This window comes from Ctenopharyngodon idella, chromosome 5 (genome assembly GCF_019924925.1).
Source record: "Ctenopharyngodon idella isolate HZGC_01 chromosome 5, HZGC01, whole genome shotgun sequence".
Lineage (NCBI taxonomy): Eukaryota > Metazoa > Chordata > Actinopteri > Cypriniformes > Xenocyprididae > Ctenopharyngodon > Ctenopharyngodon idella.
This window is the reverse complement of record NC_067224.1, coordinates 24,025,569-24,048,601: the sequence shown is the minus strand read 5'-3', so window position 1 is coordinate 24,048,601 and position 23,033 is coordinate 24,025,569. Positions and strand designations below refer to the sequence as shown.

General features: G+C 36.2%; 1 protein-coding gene across 2 annotated transcripts in view; it reads right to left on the bottom strand.

Annotated features, from left to right (window-relative positions):
• Positions 1-23,033, bottom strand: part of coro1ca (coronin, actin binding protein, 1Ca) — a 52,108-nt gene that overhangs the window by 21,137 nt on the left and 7,938 nt on the right. For both annotated transcript variants that reach the window (XM_051893485.1, XM_051893484.1), the window contains exon 2: positions 5,390-5,589. In XM_051893485.1, the coding sequence (XP_051749445.1) occupies positions 5,390-5,587 (198 nt within the window). In that variant the 5' untranslated portion in view covers positions 5,588-5,589. The remainder of the gene's footprint in view (positions 1-5,389; positions 5,590-23,033) is intronic.

Sequence of the window (23,033 nt, the reverse complement as noted above, 5' to 3'; positions counted from 1 at the left end):
TTATAAATAAAATGCAAAAATCCACAACTCAAGGGAATTATACCGAACCACTTTGGTGACAGACTGTGCTCAGGCATTTCAGAACAACCAAAACAGCATTACAAATGCTGTGCAATAAGATCGGTCCGCTTGTTAGTCCAGTTATGATGTCCCATCACATAAAGCTACATGATTTTTTTTTTTTGATGCGCATCAAGGAATTTATTCGGTAAATGTGTTTTCATCGTAGTTGATGCACATTTTCTTATCAGATACATTTTTTTTTATCTGACTCAAACGAGCACATACATTTTTTATATGAATTTTTAGAATTTATTCACATCTTGTCATTTCCATTCATCAGTTTTTGATGTGATATCCCAAAATGCGCATAAAAATAGGCGGATGGAAAAAGCTACTGAGGCATTTCTCGGAGTATCTTCTTTTATGTTCCATGGGAGAAAGAAGGAAGAAAGAAAGTCATACAGGTTTGTAATGACATGAGGCTGAGTAAATGATAAATTTAGATAAGCATACTAAAACACCATCAGCCTTGCCACTTACATTTCAAGAGCTTCGAACACTCAAGCTACCATTGCTCCTTACTGGGAAACAATAGACAGACGCATGGGTCTGAGGATTTTGGGGAATCAAGTGAGGATGAGGAGTTCCCATACAGATTTTTTTGGGAAACAAAGAGCTGTGCAAGACCTGGCATACACACAAGAACAATAGCTCCCCCAGAGCCAGCTGTCTGATTGCAGGGGGCTGCTGGGAATGGGGTGGCCTGGGAAGACGGACCATAGACAGATGAAGTGCTACACTGAATCAGAGCGGATACTTAGGGAGGGGTGCAAAGCTTTAGATGAACAGCAGGCAGAACAAAACAGACACAAAGCAGCAGCAAAAAAACAATGTATAAACGCACGTATAAACTGAAGTGAGAGGTTTTTTGGAGGCTAAATGTAAAAACTTTACAAAAAGCAAGCTATGACAAGCTGACTCACAAAATGACTCACAAAACCCACTGATGCCACACACTCCACGTACGATAGTCTGAAATTGTCTAAAAATTACTTTGCTGACAATATCTAAGCAAAACTGTAAACAGACTACAAAAGCACTGACATTCAGATTCATTTACAAAAACCTTGAAGTCTCAGCAAAAATGTTTAATCCCAGCTCATTTCAGTCCTACGTCAAAGAATGGGACAGATGGATCAAGCAATCTGCTCAGAGAGAAAAAAAAAAACAACAGTGAGAATAAGAGAACAATGATTTATTTTCACAGATTAATAAATTTCCCCTCACACTTGGATTGTGAGTCTGAACATCATGGTCGGAATGACAAAGGATTTAAACTGGTGTAATCCATCACTTTTTAAGCTGACCTGAAACCTGAGCTTTATAAAGGCTTCAGGAAAGCAGCCTGCAGGAACCGACAATGAAACTAATAACGTAAATAACACAAGATAAATATAAGAGTCGGTTGTAACTGAGCTTGTCTGGCCAGGCAGCCGAGTGCTTGAGTGTGACATCATTTATGAGCGTGTGCACGTGTTCATGTGTGACGCTGATGACAGGCTTCAGGATCCAGGCGAGAGCCCGAAGAGGTTTGGATGTCACCGTCGTGTCTGAGCGCTCTCTAATTACAGAGCGCTGTTCCGCTTGTCAACAGCATTGCTCTGAGCTGTTGTGCTAATCTCGCCAGTATTACCACAGCAATCTGAGATGTGCCAAATGACACCATCAGAAATACACACCTAACACTTTCTACAGATGGCTACCTACAAAATACAAAACTAATTAAGCTGCAAAGGATTCAATCAAACATGGGGGGGGGGGACACCTCATCTGATCATAAAAATATTTTGAGAAATGTCTCCGTGTTTTATTTATTTATTTATTTATTTAACCCATAAAATGGCAGTCAATAGTAATCAAAACTTTTTGGTTACAAATTTTCTTCAAAATATCTTTTTTCTATAAAATATCTTCATATTTCTTCATTCATAAGGGTTAGTAAATGGCGTTAATTTTTAGGTGAACTATGCCTTCAAAACCGAAGTATAGTTTACAGCCCATTTATATGAAACTATATGCTCACAGGAAGTGAGTAACTAAATAGTTGTAAAGAAAACAACTTATGATTAAATATGCAATAAAAACAATCATTATTATTCATTTTATTATACATATTTTTGCTAATTGTTTGTTTTCACAATATAAATGGCTATCAAATTTAGCTTTGTTTTGGGCTGTCTAAATGTAGCTTTACATTTACATTACTTTACATACAAATGAATTAAGTAAAATTCCAAACAATATATAAAAATAAGTTACTTTAACTGTAAATACTATTGTTGGGTATTGTTCTGTGGAGAACAATTGGTGCCAATTACCAGAAGACATAACCAAGTTGAAAAGTATGAATATCCAAAAGTATTTCAGTCAAACCAATTATCTTTCGACATAGAACTGAAAACCAGTACAAAAAGAAAGAAATGGGGAAATAAAGGCCACTCCTTCAAATTATCTGGGAAAATCTGAGAATGAACCACACACTTCAACATGCACCAACATGCAGACTCACTAAACCCACAAATGCTAAACCACTAAACCAAGAACATAACAGACTAGGTGACACACACTTCATCCCGATGAAGCAAATCTCTGACTTTATAACAAGTAACAAAAGCAGACAGTAGTAGTTGGTGACAGAAGGTTAAAGAGGGTAGTGCATTAATCTCCGAGGTAACGAAATCCCTACAGACCCAAGATCTTCATCACACATATCAAATGACAGACCGCTGCAGATCCAGCTCACAAATTCGACTTTTGTCACCACATTTGAACTCAGAAAGCCATTAGGAAAAGAGATATCAATGGGTAAAAAATACCTTTGAGTGCAACAGCAAAGTCTTAAGTGCAATTGTTAATACTGTTGCAGCAACGTTGACTTTTTTGTGTTATGTAATTGATTAAAAAATGACAAAACAATGGAAAGGATAAAAGTGTGCCATTTATGTTTTTAGCATTAGCACAATAAAGTGGGGGTACAGCTGTATGTGGTCTACATAATTTGTGATTTTAATGTATTGTCACACTGGAGTAAACCAAGTGTGTTTCAGAATAACATGGGCAGAACATGCTCACTAACATCTCAAAGACATCCAGCAGAGTGAGTATCCTCTACTCCTAACAGAACAAGGCAGAAGTCTAATGAATCATACCTATCTTAATTACCTCCATTTGTAGAGACGCAAGGTAGCAATTAAGAGTGTGTACATTCAAACATGGACCAAGACCATAAGCGTGACACAGCTGTAGTTTAAGCGGAGGGAGCAACTCTACACCCTCACCTTAGATCAAATTTTCAGAACAAAAAACATTTTGTCACTTGGCTTCTTCTCCACACTAAGGACATAATATCCTCATCTTCTTGTAGGTGTAAGACTTCTCTGATGAAGCAATGTTCTTCTCAAACTTTAAAGAGAGTTCACCCGAAATATTTACTCGCCTTCATGTAGTTTCAAATCTGGATGCTGCTTTTTAGCCCTTGGAGCAAAAAAAGAAGATATTGAAGAATCTTCTCACTCATTTTTTTCTGTGAAACGACAATTCAAAGTGACCAAGACTTGTCAAGCCTCAAAAGGGACTATAATAGAACCATAAAAGTTAATCAGTCTGTGAGAAAGACTAAAATTTTTGTCTTTATTTGCTGATAACCTCCTTCTGGTGAGAAAATCAGTAAGAATTTTAGACTCGCACTCACACTCATGTGACATGCGATAAAAGGTATCTTTTCCATGTTAATCAGAGTTTTTGTCCTAACCAGCCGCGACGGCGACACACAATGATTCTATTTTAGAAACGGTTTCTATTTCTCCGCGACGTTGAGGCTGGAACAGCAACACAAAGAATGGCAATGATAATATCAGGTACTGTTTATGTGCTTTATTTAATGTTAATGTTAAAAGCATCTAATATGAGTTTGGACGTCATTCTGTGTTCCCAGCTTTTCAGCTGTAATGAAAACAACACTGGCTAATTCACTTCAGATCAACTCAACACGAACAAAAGTGTATTCTATGACAAAGATTGTTTCAGTCACTCCGTATGTACTTTAAATAATGTTTAAATGGTGTAATATTTATGAATTTTACTATGTACTAACCCATTTCATCGTGTCTGCTGTGCTCTTGCCAAGAGAGCCCACACTCTCTTCTGATTGGCTGTGTTTTTTTTATTGATTTTATCACTTCTCATTGTCGTGCCGCGTCTAGTGTGGACAGTCAAATAGCTTGGAATCTTATCACATCGAGTGTAGTTAGGACACGGTGTCAGACTCAAAAGATGTTTGCTCATTATTAACTGTCATCATATGGAACAGAGAAGTGTGAAGTTCCTTCAAAACTTATTGAAGTACAGTGACACACAAGATAACAGCATTCAGGTTTGGAATGGCATGAGTGTGAGTAAATAGTAAATAGAAGTTTTGAATGTAAGTTAAACTTTCCCTTTAAAAGGGATTCAGATGTAGAGGTCAAATTCTAATCTCTCCATTTCCGAACTCCATACAGATCAAAACACCACATTAAATGTACAGATTTGGTCATTAAACATATAAACTACTTCTAATAGCCTTTCATTTAAACAATTCAAGGCTTACACACGATGTCAAGTCATTTTTGTGTCCTCACTAAATGCAAACTACTCAAACATAAAAAGCCAAAAGGAAAAATATTTGATGATTAAAATACAGACACAGTATGTGGGGAGCGATATCACAGCAATGGTGTCAAAATTGAAAACGTACACTACCATTCAAAAGTTTTGAGTAAGATTTTTTTTAATAAAAGTCAGTAAGATTTTTTTTAAAGAAATGATTACGTTGATTAGAAGTTGAAAGTAAATCCTGGGGAAAAAAAAAAAAAAAAAAAAAAAAAAGTACCATGGTTTCCAAAAAAATATTAAGCAGCACAGCAATAATAATAAATGTTTCTTAAGCATCAAATCAGCATATTAGAATGATTTCTGAAAGATCATGTGACACTGAAGACTGGAGTAATGATGCTAAAAATTTCAGCTTTGCCATCACAGGAATTAATTACATTTTAAAATATATTAAAATAGAAAACAGTTATTTGAAATTGTAATAATACTATAATACAATACTATGGTGTTTACCTTGGTGAGCATAGGAGACTTAAAACAACAACAAACAAAAAAAATGTACAGACCCCAAACTTTTGAACGGTTGTGTTCATCAACACATCTTGACAGGACACAAAATTTTACTAAAACCAAACTAGAATTTGACTAGCCATCTAAAAGAAATAAATATAAAAAGCAATAGATATAGAACCAAGAATTCCATTTAAGCACAGTGTTTTTACAGATCTCTCACCTTATGAAGAGGCAAAACCATAAACGCGCCACCTCCACTAGCATCCACGATTATGGCAACAAATTTGGGGTTAACCGCGCAGAAGGCGCTGTCCCACGTGACCCGGGACACCCTGATGTCATCGTAGCACTGGTCATTCTTCACCGCCTGGCCGAACACATGCCGGAACTTACTCTGTCGTACAACCCGTCTGAACATATCTGCAGAGAAGAACAAGAAAAGAATGATAAATTAAGCCATCACATGACCTGAACGCTTGAGTGCTTTCACTGAACAGATATGAGATAGTGTTCAGGAAACACTATCTGAACTGGTTGAGAAGCCATTCACACTAACATCTGTCAATGACAAGTAGACCTGCAAAAATCAACATTACTGTTTCCTTTTATGCACCCCATCACATTAGTGCACTGCAATCTGTAATCCAATGATGTTACAACACACATCTCAGTGTAAATGGCAGTCTTAAGGTGTTTAAACAGTGACTTAATCCACTGGCTAGTTTAGTTTAAGTATAATCCTAAAACATGACAAGTGCTGCAGCGTTTGCACTAAAAGTCAATAATTACCTGAGCAGAACAGGGGCACTTCAAGAAAACCTGACATATTCAAATGATTTCAAAGTGTACACAGAATAATGGTCAAATCCATCTCAAAGAGCAGTGCTGAAAAATCAAAGCAAGTTCAAAGTGGGACAAGCTCGATTTGACCGCACACGTTACCAGATGGGTTCACTATCCCGAATGTGGAAAAAAAACAGAATAAATCCCCTCTCAGAGTACATTACTCACTCTATTTCACACAGAAAACTCAACATAAGCGTCAACACATCACATTGGTTTCTATGCTATCTGTTTCAGCTTGTCTTGCTTTAATTCTAAAGCAAACCTGAATTACGAGAAAATTCTGTCTTTGTGCCATTTCCCAACAAAAACAATTGAGGCCCAACTAAAACAGTAGAAACACTAAGGCTGGATTGATACAAACTGTCAATGAAAAAGATGAGGGAAAAAAAGCAAAATACAAACCTTATTGCTCAGGGGATCAATAACAAGAACGTGCTTAAGTCTGTAATGTAGTGCACACCCAAATAGGCACATTTAGACACGTATATTAACTAAATAGCTTCATAATCTTAGTGCAAAAAGTTTTGGCAGGAGTTGAGACACTCTGTGCTTGATTCTAGTAGCAACTTACATGGTATAGACCAATATATCATCATCAATGTTTGGTTATGAGATTATTTGCATGAACATGGACTACTTGGCTGACTAACAGTAGTGGTATATCCTTTTTGCATTAGTTCCAAATTTAACCAACAGCCTTGTCAATGGATAAAAAGTAACACCTGCAAATGTTTGTTGCAGAATCTGTAAATGCAAAATAAATAAAACTAGCATTTGTTCTATTTTTTTTTTTAAACATTCCTACACATAAAGGGCAAACAATATTAAGAATCAAATGTATCCAAACATTTAACGCAGGATGATTTGTGTAAATACATTATGATAAATTAAACAGTTTTATAAATAATTTGTCTTGTAGATTATACTTCAATTCGACATGAAATAAATTAATTCTTTACATTTTCTAAATTCATGTTATAGATCTTATTATGAACAATTCATCCATGCATACTTTTTTTTTTTTTTTTAATGTTTTGACCTCGTAATGTTTAATCAAATTTTTTTAACTGGACTTTTTCCACTGACATATGCAGGACTTCTTAAATCATTCAGTCCTCTTAAACTCCACCTCTACAAGCACATGTTCATCTGCCTCAATTTTTGAGTGCAATTGCCACATCATAAAATCCAATCATTATGCATAGAACCAGGGCCTGACATTACCTTTTTTCCTCACCAGCCACTGTAGCCATTAGTGGTTTTCCAAAAGTTACTCGCTGTTTTTTCACTGGCCACAATTTTGACACTGACACCACGGGGAAAAACTGCCATATAGATATTTTTAATATTATTTCATATTTTTAATATTATCAAATTATTATATAATTTGGCAGCAGGTCACTTTAAGACCTGTCACACTCTACCATGTCACAATCTATCATACTGTTACACGTTTTCTTTCTCAACTGTTTACGTTCACGTAAAACATAACTGTGTTTACATGAATACTCGCCAAGACCAGCATTTTGACATTATTTTGTGTGTATTTGCTGTTTAAGAGTAATAAGCAGCGAAAAAGAACTCAATTTAGTACTGAGAGGCGGCTTTATGTGGGCACATTTTGAATGTAAGCACAAAATCTGAGAGAATGAGTAAAATTATGCGCAATACGCACAATCCCACGCCAAAATTCAAGCCCTGTAACACAAACAACCGGAGCAAAATGAATGAGTGATGGGAGGCGGGTTTGTGTGTCAACTCTCTCAGAGAGAGAGCGAGAGCGAGAGAGAAAGTGCAGCTGGTATCGTGTATCTATTCAGCGGGAAATGAGTATTGGAAGCGTTTCAAATATTTCAGGATCGATATGTATTGAAAAATCGATATTTTTGACAACACTACATTGCACTTAGTTTATTGTTTCAGGTGCCTTTTTAAAAGCCTACAATTGAAAAATGTATATATTATATATAAAATTCAACCCGCCAAAGTGGCTAGTAGGAGTGACTGTGTTACACGCCACTGTTGAAATCCACCCACATTTGGCGGGTGTTAATGTCAAGCCTTGCATAGAATCACAAGGGTAGTTCCAGTAGCAGTCAATAGTTAGGCATAGAGGACGAGATGGCCTCAGGCTGGTGTAACAGCAGGGGGGGGGAATGAGGTCAGGAAGCAGTTCCCATTGGTGGGTGTGGCTGTTTGACTAAGGAAGAAATTTGAACTTTGTTTCATGATAATACAGTGTAAAGCATATGTTTTACACCAATCACATGCTACAAATTCTGTCTCTCAACACTACTCACCTAACACCAGGATCTTAAGACAGCCCACTGAACAGAAGACACAGTTACAGGTGTATTCAAGTCACCATGAAATCAAAATCAACAATTCTAGTTTTTTTTTTTTATGGAATACTGCTATATTTATTAGAAATAATTTATTCATGAACATCAGTAGCTGCGTTTACATGTACCCTAATAATCCATTTGAAATCAGATTAGTAGCAGTCTAAATAAAAGTCACATGTAACAATGCCAATCAGAATGAATTGGATTGTAAAGGGTGGTTTAAACCTTTTCTAATCCATTCGATAGGACATGTAAACACTTGATCGGATTGAACACCAAAACTGGAAAGTTGCTCAATGATGTAGAAATGCCGTAATGACGTATGACACACGTCGCATGTTGTTGAATAGTGTCATAAATGACTGTCATGTCATTCTAAAATTCTCATTCTACTCATCATGAGAAGTGCTGCAGGACAATGTCATCCCAGCAGTCCTTGCTTCAGACTCTCATCCACAGATGCCTTGTTTTGGGTGTGGAAAGGAGCATATTTACTGCTTGATAAACATAAGCAGCACAACACAAATCTTCATGTGCTAGTTGTGTCCTAATCAGGGCCCGAAACAGATAAATATTAAGTCTGCTCTTTAAAACAAAGAAAAGAAATGATGGCGAGTATGCGTCAACAGTGGGAAACTATTCTAGTGTTGTCAAAAGTACCGACCACGATACCAAGTCGGTAACGAAATTTTAAAAATGTGACGCTTTGAGCATATTCGTAAACATCTGATTGGCCTTTGTGTTCACGCATTCATCAGATATGTCTGTGATTGGCTACAATGATCAATACTTCAAAAGCATTGTAAATAGTCAATGACATTCCTCACCAAGTGCTTAGACAGATATACACGGGAGCGTTTGAAAGCAGGCATCTATCAGTGGATTGGTCTTCTGATAGACGTCTGCTTTCAAACGCTCCTGTTCCGCTTTTAAAATCAAACACTTCCGTGTGCTTTTAAATGCTCCCGTGCGTCGACCATTGTAGCCAATCACAGACATATCTGATGAATTCGTGAACACAAAGGCCAATCAGAGGGGTTTACGAATCTGCTCAACAGTGCTCAAAGCGTCACATTTTTAAAACTAGTTTGACAACACTAGTATATTCATGCAGTGTGCATGTCAAAAGATCAAATCTAATTTTAAGCTTACGGAAAATTCGCACAACAACCCAATCACTTCATTTAATGCTCATGTAAACACTATGTTCGGATTCATCAAACAGAATGTTTTCATTTTGATTTAAACAAAAAGTGTCCATGTAAATGTAGCTATTGTTTTTTGTTTTTGTTTTAATTCATGTGCCCTCGTAATCTTTCATCAAAATTCACATACGTCATAATAGGTAACAAGGAACAAAAGACCATGGCAGCTTCCGCTTCATGCCGACTTTAACTCCCATACGACATTGCTAATATATGTAAAATAATATGCAAGAATAATATATAAATATTCTTATCCCTAATCTGATAGGTCCACTGTTACTATAACTGACATTAATGCTGCACTGCATGTCAAAACTTTAACACAGCTTCTTAAAAACATGCTATGAATCACTAGAGGAAAAAAGACGCATCATGACTTTGTTATGATTACACAGACCAGTAAGAATGAATCTAGTGTAAAAGACACCTAAGATGCTGTTTTAAAGTCCTGAAATGGAAGTACCAAGAGTTCTTTTTTTTCCACATTGTGACGTACATCCGAGTGCAATGGATTATGGAAAAAGAAAAAAAATGTAAGGCGAGGACTTGTAATCAAAAGTGGAGAAAGATGAACTTGAGCTTGAAGGGTTTAAATGGACTAAATGATTGGAGAAGTCCAGCATTTGTTACTGGATTTAAAAAAAAAAATACATATGCAAGAATAAATCGCTCACAATAAGATAAATAACATGCATTGTAAAAATAAATAGGGCTAATTTTTTTTTTTGTCAACTTAGCCTCTAACCAACCATTCTTAATGCTTGAACATAATGATCAATAAAAAAAAGAAAAGAAAAAAGAAAAATGTTTTTACCCAGTTTTTACATACTTTATTTTTGAACTTTGAGCAACTTTTTTTTTAATACACTGAGACAGTGAGACATGAGACAGGAAATGATAAGGAGACAAGGGGGTTGGGATCAGGAAATGACACGAGCCAAGCTCAAACTTGGGTGACCCGTATGTATGCTGCCATGCTTGCAATACCTGCCAGAACATGTTTCCTAAACCTCTTTAAAAGAAAACACAAACTACAAATACATTAGTAGGAGATTCTTGTTTCTGTGACTTAATAAATAAATCCACAATTCATCATTTTAACCAAAGACAGCCTGAGGACTGTGTCTACCTTATATCAGTCATCATGATGCTACATCTCACACTTCCTTCAGGACCACAGAAGGCCTCGCACAGGGCACTACTGTAGCAGGTTCATTCAGCTGGAGGGCTCTAAATACCACACTTTCTCCAAACAAACTGAACTGCTGCCATTTCCTCATTCACACCCCTTTTCATTGCTTCATTTCCCATAAGCTGCCAAGGTCAACCACCTGACATTAGCTCTGGTAACATAAGTTCAGAAAGGACTGTAATGTCTCAGGGAGCAAAAGTGGAACCGAAAAGGTTTGTCTGGGCAGCAAAGATGGCTCTTGACAACAAACTTCTCAAAAAGCAGCTTTAGGTTCAACAAACTGCCTTTTGTGCAAATAAGGATGTACAGAAAAACAGTCTGAGACACAGAAGTTCACGGTTACACCACTTCTCTTCTTGGTTACTGCTTAGTTGATTAAAGCAGCTAATGAAGTGAATTATCAGGGAGCTACAAGACAACAAACCCCAAATCCCCACGAACATGCTTTATCTTGTTACTTGCATAGGGTAGTATGCAGCATAGCAGACTAATCAAATAGCTTGTTAACTGTAAGTTAACCAAAAACAGAGTTATTTAATTAGCTATTTGTAGCTTTGGTTATAGTGTGCTATGTTTGATTATATGATTCATTATATATTGATTTATATGATTCATTATATATTGATTTATTTCTGAATAGTTCAGTTAAGTTAAATTAAAGTGGAAGTGAAAATATGAGTGAATTTATTAAATTGAGAAGACAAAAAAATGAATAAAACTGAAAATAAATAAAAATAGAAATAAATAGTGTGGAGCAATAAATAAAAAAAGTGTAGCATACAGATGCTGTGCACAGATAAATGCATGGAAGAGTAAGAATTTAAAGAAATGCGGACAAAATGCCATGCATATCTCACCTGGCTCAGTACGGTTTTCATTTTCATGTCTCTGCAAAGGTTCTCAAACATTCACTCTTGCCTAGCAACTTTATTTTCTATTATGCTCACATGAGCATTCAGAGGCACTGCTTGCATTCTTTTGTCTGTTTTAATCTATCACTACATCAGCTCTATGATATAAAACAAGCCAAATATACATTCCAAACAGGAAGGTTTAATCCAGAGCATATGTAATACAATACTTCACCATTGTAAAATTCATCATTTGCCACACCTCAAAATCCAGAGGGGAGAAAAAAAAAGAAAAAAATTAGAAAAAATTCAAAGCTTATACAAAAGCGCATCACAGTTTTACACTCAATCTACACCCGAAGCAAGTGGCAAAAACTACATCGCTGCCACTATAATCACTGCAAGCATCCAAAATTGCTACGCTTTAAGTGTAGATTGTGTGTAAGGAGAGAAGCGCTCGCAGTATTTTCACAGTCTTTTCCTCAAGGAACTATACCCCATAAAGTGATAATCAGATGGTCTTACTGTGCCAGAAGGACAACCAACAAAATGGAAAAGATCTTGTCTAGAATGGTGTTCTCAAACAATAAAATGCAGTAAAGACTGGAGTGAACTTTAAGTGAACCTTTGTAAAAATGCATTCAAACTCCAACGACACCCTACAGTGACCCAAACCAATCATGTTCAACACTGCTAACTCTTAGAGAATGAGATAAGATTCTCTCAGTTAGAACAGCAAGGTGTTAAACCATTAAATCCAATCTAACCGGACAGTGTAGCCTGGCCTTTAACCTATTCATTGAGGACTGTATTTGGTTATGCAGACAAACAGTATGTAATGCTAGGGTCAATCTAGAAGCAGTTAAAGATAGGGATGAACAGATAGTAATATTCTGGGCGATACAACAAACTGATTATTATATTCATGACATGTTATGGCTGATAACTGGCCAATATGTTTAAATAAATTAAACTGAATGCTAAAAATCAATTTAAAATCTACAAAATGAATTCAGTTATAATATACAATATGAAAAATGAATATTCATTTTATGATTTGCTAAAAAATACATTACTTTATTAAATTTTTAATGATTCATCAACGCACACATCAGTTATGGTAAATGGAAACTCAAGCATGTTTGTTTGACGTGCAAGAACAAATGAGGTTCATTCCCTTAATGAATGTTTATATATGAATAAAAGCCTAAATTCAATCTGTTCATCATATAAAGCGATCGTGTCTCTTCAGAAAATTTGGACTAAACTGCTGGATTCATATGGACTAGTTTTGTGATCTCTTTATGAAGTTTTGAAGTGACATAAATGGTAGCTGCGTGGACTGTCAATGGAGGGATAGAAATCTCTCAGAATTCATTTAAAATATCTTCATTTTGTGGTTTGAAGATAAAAGTCTTACGGGTTTGGAAAGCCATGATGGTAACTGATGACAATTTTTCATTTTTGGGCGAACTATCCCTTTAATATCAATCACATGAGAGTCATATCCAGTGGCAGTCAACAGACTACAGAATAATAATAAATAAAAGTTGATTTATTTTACATGAATCAAGTCACCTCAATGAGATCACCACACTGAGATCAGGTGATTAGCCAAAACACCATTCACTCAGAAGACCCATAATTATCGGACCATTTCTTGTAGTGGAATAAATGAACCGTGGTTGACTTAAACACAAGTACAAAAACTTTAAGTGGAATGATTCCTCCTCTTTTTTTTTTTTCAGTCTTGCACTTTGGCCCTGCCGTAGTTCTCATTTACACTTTGTGGAGACAGGATTTGCTTCATAAATTAGCAAAGCTGTACTTGATTTGACATCTGCATCGCTCTGAAGACCCAACATGGCATGTGGCCGTGAATCCAGATGAAACGCATTGACCTTGTGCCTGATCTGCTCACCAATATCCTGCTGCTGGTATTTAGTCTCTGCACCACACTGGCACAATGGAATGTTACAAGAAAACTCTACCGTGAATGTAATACGCAGATACTCCGCCTCACATTTGCATCTGCTGTGTGAGAGGTTAGCATGGGCTCACAACTGTAGCTCTCTTGGCAGTCATGTTGCAGACCAGGTGGAGCAAGAGAAAAAGCGATTAATAGCGTGAGGGGAAAAAGAGAGAGGGGAGTGGCACTTTGCGTAGATTTGAATCAGCAGGTTCATGTAGTCGAACTGCGGTTGGCTGTCTGAAGGCAGAGTCTTGCTGTCAAAGTAGAGCAAGGACTTACTGCCAAGTAACACATGGTGAAATCCAGCCTGTATTTACCAACACTAGTGAATCGCCTAGCAACACCAGCAAAATACCACAGCAGGAAAGAATGGAAAAAAAAAAAAAAAAAAAAAAAAAAAAAGGTAGAACCAAGTAGAGAAGTAAATTTGGCCTTTTAAGTACAAAATATACCCAGTTGACGCAGAGACTCTCAAAGCAGATCTCTCTGATGTGTAACTGAATCACATTGAGATAATTTTCAGCCAAAAAAGGCTATAATACAGGGTCTATTTCAGCAGACAGGCTGACCACTATCACTCCAAGCCATAGAATAAGTCAAATAACCTGCCAAATGATACTTTTGAATATTTTTTTAGGGTTTTAGTTTACTCTAACCAGGCACACACTACAAAACTGAAGCTCGCCACCCTTAGATTATTAAAGGCATAGTTCAAATTCATGTCGTTGCAAACCTTTAAGACTTCATTTCATCTATGGAAAAAAGAAGACATTTTGAGAAATGTGTGTTTTTTGTCTATACAATGGAAGTCAATGGTCACCAAAACTGTACTGTTACCAACATTCTTCAAAATATCTTTTTTGTGTTCAGCAGAAGAAAGAAAGTCATACAGGTTTGGAGCAACCAGAGAGTTTGCACCTTCATAAACAAATAAATAATAATAATAATAATTATTATTATTATTAATGAATTAAAAATATTTTATTTTCAGCATGTGCACTATTCTTACTTTTTCTCTTTACTCTTACTTAGTCTTACTATTCGTACCCCCTAAAAAGATTTAGGACTGAGATTCAAATCCTTCCTATTACAAAATGACCCTTAAAGTGGAATTTTGAGTGATCTTGGTGGGACTGATCCCATGTTGTTTGTTCATATGTTAGGAAATTTAGGATTGTAACTACTGTGAATGGCTGTGATTAATCAAAGTGCAACATGACAGACAACAAGAAACTGAGTATTTTAATGCCCACAGGGCTTCAGTCTTGCAGTGTATGCTTGGCATCAGATGTACATTAAAGGTGCAGTATGTAATTTCTCAAAATCGGTGTTGAACACTGTTGATATCTGAAATCAACCCAAACAAACACACCCCTCCCTTCATTTGCTCCACCCCCAAAATGCACAAACACGCAATACAAGAGTGTCTCTTAGCAAAAACGAAGCAAAATAATGCTTCGCGAAAAATCAAACGAAGATGACGAACGAACGACAAGGAAGCATAAAATTTAACATACACATGAGACATGACACTCAAAACCAATGTTGGAGCAGAAACGAAGCAACCTCGGCGTCAATTTTCAGGCCTTCCCGCTTAGGTTTCTCAAGCGCTGGAAAGCTTTTCTGATATAAACACGGGTCCTAAAGCTCTTTTCTGATCATAGCCATTCTTTTTCAAATAATATTCCTCTTTTCTCTTTTGTAATACCTCTCAACCATCTCTCTTTAAAGGTGCAGTGTGTAAATTTTAGTGGCATCTAGCAGTGAGGTTGCGAACTGCAACCGATGGCGCCCACCCCTCCCTTTCAAAGCAAACAGAGAAGCTACGGTTGCCATCTGGCTGACACAAGACAAAGATGTCGTCGTCAGAGAGCAGATAGTAGCCAGTCAAGCAATGAGGTTTCTTCTTACTTCTAACAAAGTAGAACTACTACTATTTCTTCGTGCGTATTCAACATAGTGACGATGCAAGCTGCCTGTAAAAACATGACCCATTTAGAAGAACAACAACATAGTGACAAATCGCGCTCTGTAGAGCAGTTTTTCCGTTTAGGGCTACTGTAGAAACATGCCGGCGCAAAATGGCAACTTAACATGTAAGGGGATCTGCGGTGTATGTAGATAGAAATGGCTCATTCTAAGGTAATAAAAACATAACGGTTCATTATGTATGGTCTTTATACACCACTGAAAACATAGTAGTTATGTATATTATATTGCATTTTTGTCAATAGATCCTCCTAAATTTTACACATTGTACCTTTAAAGTCTTTCTTCAAATCTCCCTCTTGTGCAGCTCACTCTCTCTCCTCTCCCATCATGAGTGTATGCGCCCCCTACTGCTGATTGGCTACAAGTTTGTTGTGGTGCTCGGTCCGATCTACTTTCGGCAGCGTTTTTTTAAAAATCACTTAATGCATCTTTTAACTCCAAATCTACAATACGTGATCGGTTTCACAAAAGAAAGTCTAACTATGACTTCACTCGACAGCCCACGTTCTGACTAGCACAAAACACGACATGCTGCATCACTCCAGCACACAATAGCGGTCTTGACACTTCCATGAGTCATAAAAATCCACCTAGACCATCCAACAGCCATTAAGACAGTTGCATAATGCCATAAAACTTCCATTTATACAAAGAAAGTCCCCTGTATAATTTCACCACATAATCTGGCCATAATCACGAGCTGAAAGGCTCAACATTGTTGTCAGTGCATATGTTGAAGAATCTTATTCAGCAAGACACTGGCTGGAATAAAAAAAGTCCCCTAAAAAGGCAACAATGGGAGTCTCAGAGTGCTGGAGAACGGGAAAGTATAATTGTGTGCATTCATTGCCAAGCAACACAATATCAATTCACAACAGGATGATAGAGCTGCATTTTGAATTGAATCGCAAAATATAATGCATGAGAAATGTTCCACAGCACAAAGTGAGGGATAAAAGAATTAGTACGAAAACAGATCCGTGATTATCTGACCTTTAGTCCGCTGAACATGGATTTGTTGGGAAAACAAATAGCAAATGTTTTAAACATACATTGAGTAAAAAGTGACAGTTTATGCAAAGTTCATCTACATTTTTATTAGCTGAATACACGATTTTTCCAAAAATATTAGGTAACACTATTTTACAGTGCCATTGTTACATATGTTACATGTAGTTAATATAGTAATAACTATAAATTATGCATAATTACATGCAACTAACCCTAAGCCAAAACAAACGTTTCCAAACCAAATTCTAACCCTATAATTTTTGTACATGCAGTTACTTAATATTACTAAGTACTTAAACATATAACTACAGTGTAACAAAGACACCTTAAAATAAAGTGCAATTTTTTAAAACATTTTAAACATTTCGTAATGATACTCTTATTGCAGGGCGCAACAGTAAGGATGGAAACCCTGACAGAAAACTCTGCAACAGGTCAAGCACAGTTTAAGTAAAGCATCATAACTGTCTCTTAACTGCAAAAATCAATTCAACTTGAATCGACCTTGTTAAACCTCTCCAACCTTCCTTGCACAAACCACACTGTATTTGCTAAGGGAACTCACATTGATGCTGCATGTGAAAAAACACAATACAGCACACAGCTGTGATTTCTTTGAACTGCACAAGAAGGAGAAAGAAAAAAAAAAAAAAAAAAAGGAGATACAGGTAAAAGGAGATACAGGATATTTAAACATTTCACAAATCAGAGACGAAATACATTGACAGATTATACTCAGTGTCTACAATAGCTTATTTTTTATTTTTCTACTGTAGACATGAAGAGTCTATACTAGTGTTGTCACGATGCTGGAATTTCCAACTTCGATACGATACCTTGAAAAATATCGATATTCAAAAAAAAATGTCAATACCACAGGTAAAAGTACTATACCATCATACAGATAATTTGTTATCATCTCATAATTTTTTGATTATTTGGGTTATTTTGTTGTAATAGCTTAAACACAGCACAAGGAGGCTTTATTTAAATGACTGAACTACATTTACAAATAAACAGTCAGTAATAAAATAAGAACAAATAAATAAATTGCAAATGATGGCACAAAATAAATACAGTAGATTAAAGAGAAAAATGAAATAAACATGCTTTAAGTTTTTCAGGTGGGTCTAACTAGTATTCAGGTAAGAAATAATACAGAAACAAAAGTAATCAAATGTAAAATAACACTGAATAGTTTTCATTGTAAAAATTAAATAGATTAATGCTTATAATTAAAGTTACAAATGTTTTTCAGTCAAGAGCAGCGAGTGATTTTCTCTTTGTCTTTTGTTCTTTGATTAACATGACAGACAGCAGCAGGTTTATTAGGTTGCTGTCATTTTAAGAGCTTAGGCATAGAGGATCCAATATACTGTTACACAACATGTGTTTTCTCTCAACTAATTACATTCCAGAACTGACTATTTACCTGAATACTCAGCAAGATGGGCATTTTGACATAATTTTGTATGTATTTGACTGTTAAACCGCAATAGGCCACGAAAAAGAAGACAATTTGGTTCTCGTAAGCTGTTTGAGTGGCTTTATGTGAGCGTCACTTGTATAGATCAGTGGTGCGTGCGCTTAAATGGTGTGAGTGTGAAATCTGCGCGAATGACTAAAATTATGTGCAATACAAGTACTATTCAACCGGAGCGAATGACATGAGTGACGGTGCGTGTCTGGTGCGAAGCCAGCAGAGCAGAGAGAGCGTTTTTAGTTCATTCCTATGGAAGTTGAGCTTCATGCTCGCACGTGAACCTGAAGCTCAACTTCCATAGGTATGAATTGAAAACTTTCGCTCTGCTCCGTGCCAGTGGACACGGGTGCGTGTGTCAGTTCACTGTCTAAGAGAAGAAAGAGCAAGAGCACGCAGCTGGTGTCGGTGTATCGATACTGCAGAAAAGGCGTATTGGAACCGTTTCAGATATTTCAGTATCGATACATATCGAAATATCGTTATTTTTGACAACACTAGTCTATACTACTTAGGATTGCAAAGGGGCGGAAAGTTTCCATGGGAACTTAACCTGGGGAATTTTGGAAATATTCCAATTTGGAAACTTAACAGGAATTTATGGGAATTTATGAGATTTTATGGGAATTAATTGAAAATTTTGGGAAATTTATATAAATGTATAATATTTATATAAAATGTATCATATACAAACAAATATAAACATTTTGTTTGGTCATAACATGAAATAACAGTTCGCATTCAATTAATTTTAATTTAGTAAATATGTAAAATAGATATATTTTTATTGCAGCAATTGTTGTGTTATTTATTTCAGTGTCACGTGATCCTTTAGAAATCATTCTAATATGCTGATTTGATACTCAGTTATCATCAATGTTGCAAACAGTTGTGCTGCTTAATATTTTTTTGGAACCTGTAATACTTTTTTCAGGATTCTTTGATGAATAAAAAGTTAAAAAGAACAGCATTTATTTAAAATAGAAATATTTTCTAACAATCACTTTAATATCACTTTTTATCAATTTCACACATAGTTGCTGAATAAAAGTATTAATTTCTTTCAAAAAAAGAAAGAAAAAATTACTGACCCCACAATTTTGAACGGTAGTGTATATTGTTACAAAATATTTCTATTTTAAATGAATGCTGTTCTTTAAATTTGTATTCATCAAAGAATCCTGAAAAAAGTATCACAGGTTATAAAAAAAAAATAAAAAAAATTAAGCAGCACAACTGTTTCCAACATTGATAACTGAGTATCAAATCAGCATATTAGACTGATTTCTGAAGGATCATGTGACACTGAAGACTGGAGAAATAATGCTGAAAATTCAGCTTTGCATCACAGAAATTAAAATATAATTTATGTATATTAAAATAGAAAACCATTATTTTAAATTGTAGTTATATTTCACAATACTACTGTTTTTTCTGTATTTTTGATCAAATGTGTATGTTATGGAGGAATGCACAGTGGAGGTGTGGCCTCAATAGCCTTGCAGTAAGTAATGTGCTGTGTGAATGAGATTGAGGAATGTGCAGGGTAAAAATTCAACTGAAATTGCATTAAATCTGGTTGTTTTAACCAAAATTATGCTGTAAGATGTTTGTTTGTTTTTTCAACTACATTTAAGTACCCTGTTACAGGCTAACCTGCAATTTTGCAAATTCCCTGTTTATTCCCATTAATTCACGTTAATTCCCATATATTCCCATTAATTCCCATATATTCCCGTTAATTTCCATGGAAAGTTTCCAGCTTTGAAAATTCCCGGAATTTTGCAACCCTAAAACTACTACTACTCAACATTAAAACATGAAAAAGGTTAAGTTACCTTGCCATTTACGGAGAAAAATTGTAAATGGTTAGTTTACAAGTGGAAGTAGAAACTACGAATTGCCATAAAATTTATGTTGGAAAAACTCTTCACAATAATTTATTGTGAAGAGGTGTGCTATTACTTTGAGCAATCAGACTCTATTTACTCATTATTTCCTGGCAGGTTAATGAGGACTGCAAGCCAAATTACTGCCAAATCAATCCAGAGCATAAACTGATCTTTTTGTCCATTTACATTCCAAGAGATACCAGCAATGCTTTTATTCAATAGCGTGCAACTGCGTCCTTGTGTGTGTCACCATTAGCATGGGAATGCTAAACAATCTCAGAGTAGCCAAGCAACCCTGGCAAAGACGCTGAGAATTTATTCCAGCGTGAACACGAAATGTGGATAACCTCTAATAAACGTACTGGTATAGAGTAAAAGAGTGCATTACTATTTCACTTTGCCATGCTTGTGTTCTGGGTTATATAGTTTAAGGTTGGGAATGTTACCCTGGGCAGTGGGCACTAATGCATAAAATTCCAGACAATGTCCAGAAAGATGCTGGACAGTTTTCCAAGGAATGCTGCAGTGAGAACAATGAGGCAGGGAGGCTTGCTCTCACATTCCTCATCCATTAAAATCTGCACAAATAATACCACAAAGAACCGAGGATGGAATTTACACGGTCACACCAGCCATGTTAGTAGGCTGCCTACAAGAACAAAAGTGGTTACAGATGGCCAGAAGTGTTGTCATCCAAAACAAGCTGCGGTAAAAACAAGTTTGTTGGTCTAGGATTCTCAGCCACACAGTATTAAGAAAACAAGGGTCAGACTAAGATGTTTGATCGTAACCTGCTTCAAGATAGATACAGGTTTGCAAGATGGGTTACTGGGACAACACCACACAGTTTCCTCTCTGTGTGCAGTAATTGGCTGCTGGCCTACTACCGTTTGGTGTCGGTAAGATTTTTTTTTAATGCTTTTGAAAAATGCTCACCAAAGCTGCTTTTATTTGATCCAAAATACAGTAAAGCAGTAATCTTGTGAAATATTACAATTTAAAATAACTGTTCTATTCAATTGTAATTACTTTAATTCTATTTTCCATTCTATTGATGGCAAAGCTGAATCCTCAACAGCCATTACTCTAGTCTTCAGAGTCACTTGATCCTTCACTCTAATATGCTGATTTGGTGCTCAAGAAACATTTCTTATTATCAATGCTAAAAACAGTCCGTCATATTCGTTTGGTTAATAAAAGTTCTATGTTTAATATAAAAGTTTGTCATCATACTGTTTGTTGTTGTGGTTTTCATTAAGAATAATAATGAACCCACCATTTAAGAAATTGCCGCTACCATAATTCGAAAGAGAAAGTAAAATGCGCACGGGCATTCATAAGTGAGGTGGAAAAGAAGGGAAAAACTCCAAACTCCAACAAATTATTCCTTAAGCTGCCAGGTGAGCGTGCCATACAGACATGCTGGCAGCCAAATAAGCATGCTTGACCAAGAGAGAGGGGGAAAAAAAAAAAAAGATTTGGGCATGTCATGTTTTCAACATGTGCATCAATAAATAGATGGAATCTACAGGACCTGACAAAAACTACAGAGACTACAAGCCAAATCTTATGATTCAATCATTTCCTGATGGATAAAATCAAGTTTTATCTTTTTTCCCCTCACTGCATATTCTGTTTCACTTGAAAGTGTCACTTTAAAAAAGTAAAATGTGTTGCAATTAGTGGTGCAATAGATCACTGAACTCATCATATTACAGTTTTTCAGTCAGAACAGATCATTTTTTTGGATCAGGAAAAAAAAAAGGTTGGGGGGGTGGGCGGGTTATTGTAACTTTCCTTTTCATTTATAACTTAATTCATCTTTGTTATAGATGTGTTTTGTTGTTTGATTAAAATTAATGACATAGACAGCATCAGATTTTTATAGGCTGCTGTCACTTTAAGACCTAATGCACGGCTCCAATATATAATCAGGGGCGTTGTCACAAAACATCTTAAGGCTAAAAGTAGCTCCTAACTTGCCAATTTAGGATAAACTTTTTCTCTAAGAGTATTTCACAAAGCACTTTAACGCTAAAACTAGTTCCTAAATCTGTGAAAAGTTATTAGTAGTCAAGAGGACTCCTAAGTCACCAAGACCAAATCACAAACAATCCTAAAATGGCTGTTGCCTGCAATATGCCTCAGCAATCCTCCCAAAGACATTGTACACCATTGAGAGAATAGGCGATAGAGCCTTGGGAGCCTTTTCTTAATAAATGCAATAAATATTCTTATTTAAAGATTTTAATCTGCGATGACATAACATAACATAAATCTCCATTTATGATGGAGAATAAAACATTGCAGTCAAGTTCCCATCGTCGGCGCCGATAACCTCGTGGGCAGCTTGGGTGACCCTAGTTCAAGTTCCAGCTCATGGACCTGGTCCGTACGGATCAACTGTGATCCGTTGCACCCCTAGTTGCAATTCATGGTGACTTTAACAAATGCTTCCAAACAGTAGAACATTGGTGTTCAGGATGCCTGCTTATGAGGAGCAAGACCAAAGAATTACTCCATCAAGACACTAAATGATGTATAGATCCCTGGCCGCAAAATCAATCTAGCTACCGTCTCCCTGTGAACAGATGTCAGAAAAAAGCTGAGATGCTTAAATTAAAAATTATCGCTGTTATGCTTTTATTAAATCACCTAAAGATGATCTTAAACTTTCATTTAACCATCAAGAGAAAAAGCCAACATCTCTCTTTTTTATTGAAGCAGACTCTCACTTCACAATGATTTCTGGGCAATGAATCAGAGTGATACCGCCTCCACAACCATCTGAGGCGATTCCTTCACTTCCTGAACTCAGCAGTGCACAAAGGAAGCCTTGTAACGCAGCACTGTGGCATCACTGGTCTACCGGATTCATGGTGAAACAGAATGTGAAGGCTGGGGAAGCCTTATCCAAAAGCTAATCAGAGAACACATGTGCTTTTCCTTCCGTATGAAAGAGGTATATTAACTTAAATAAATTCCCATAACTGATCGTTGTTTAAATTAACAATCAATTAATCGATTAATCATTATCTTTAATCTCTTAAATCTGAAGCGGGTGGGGGTTATCACATT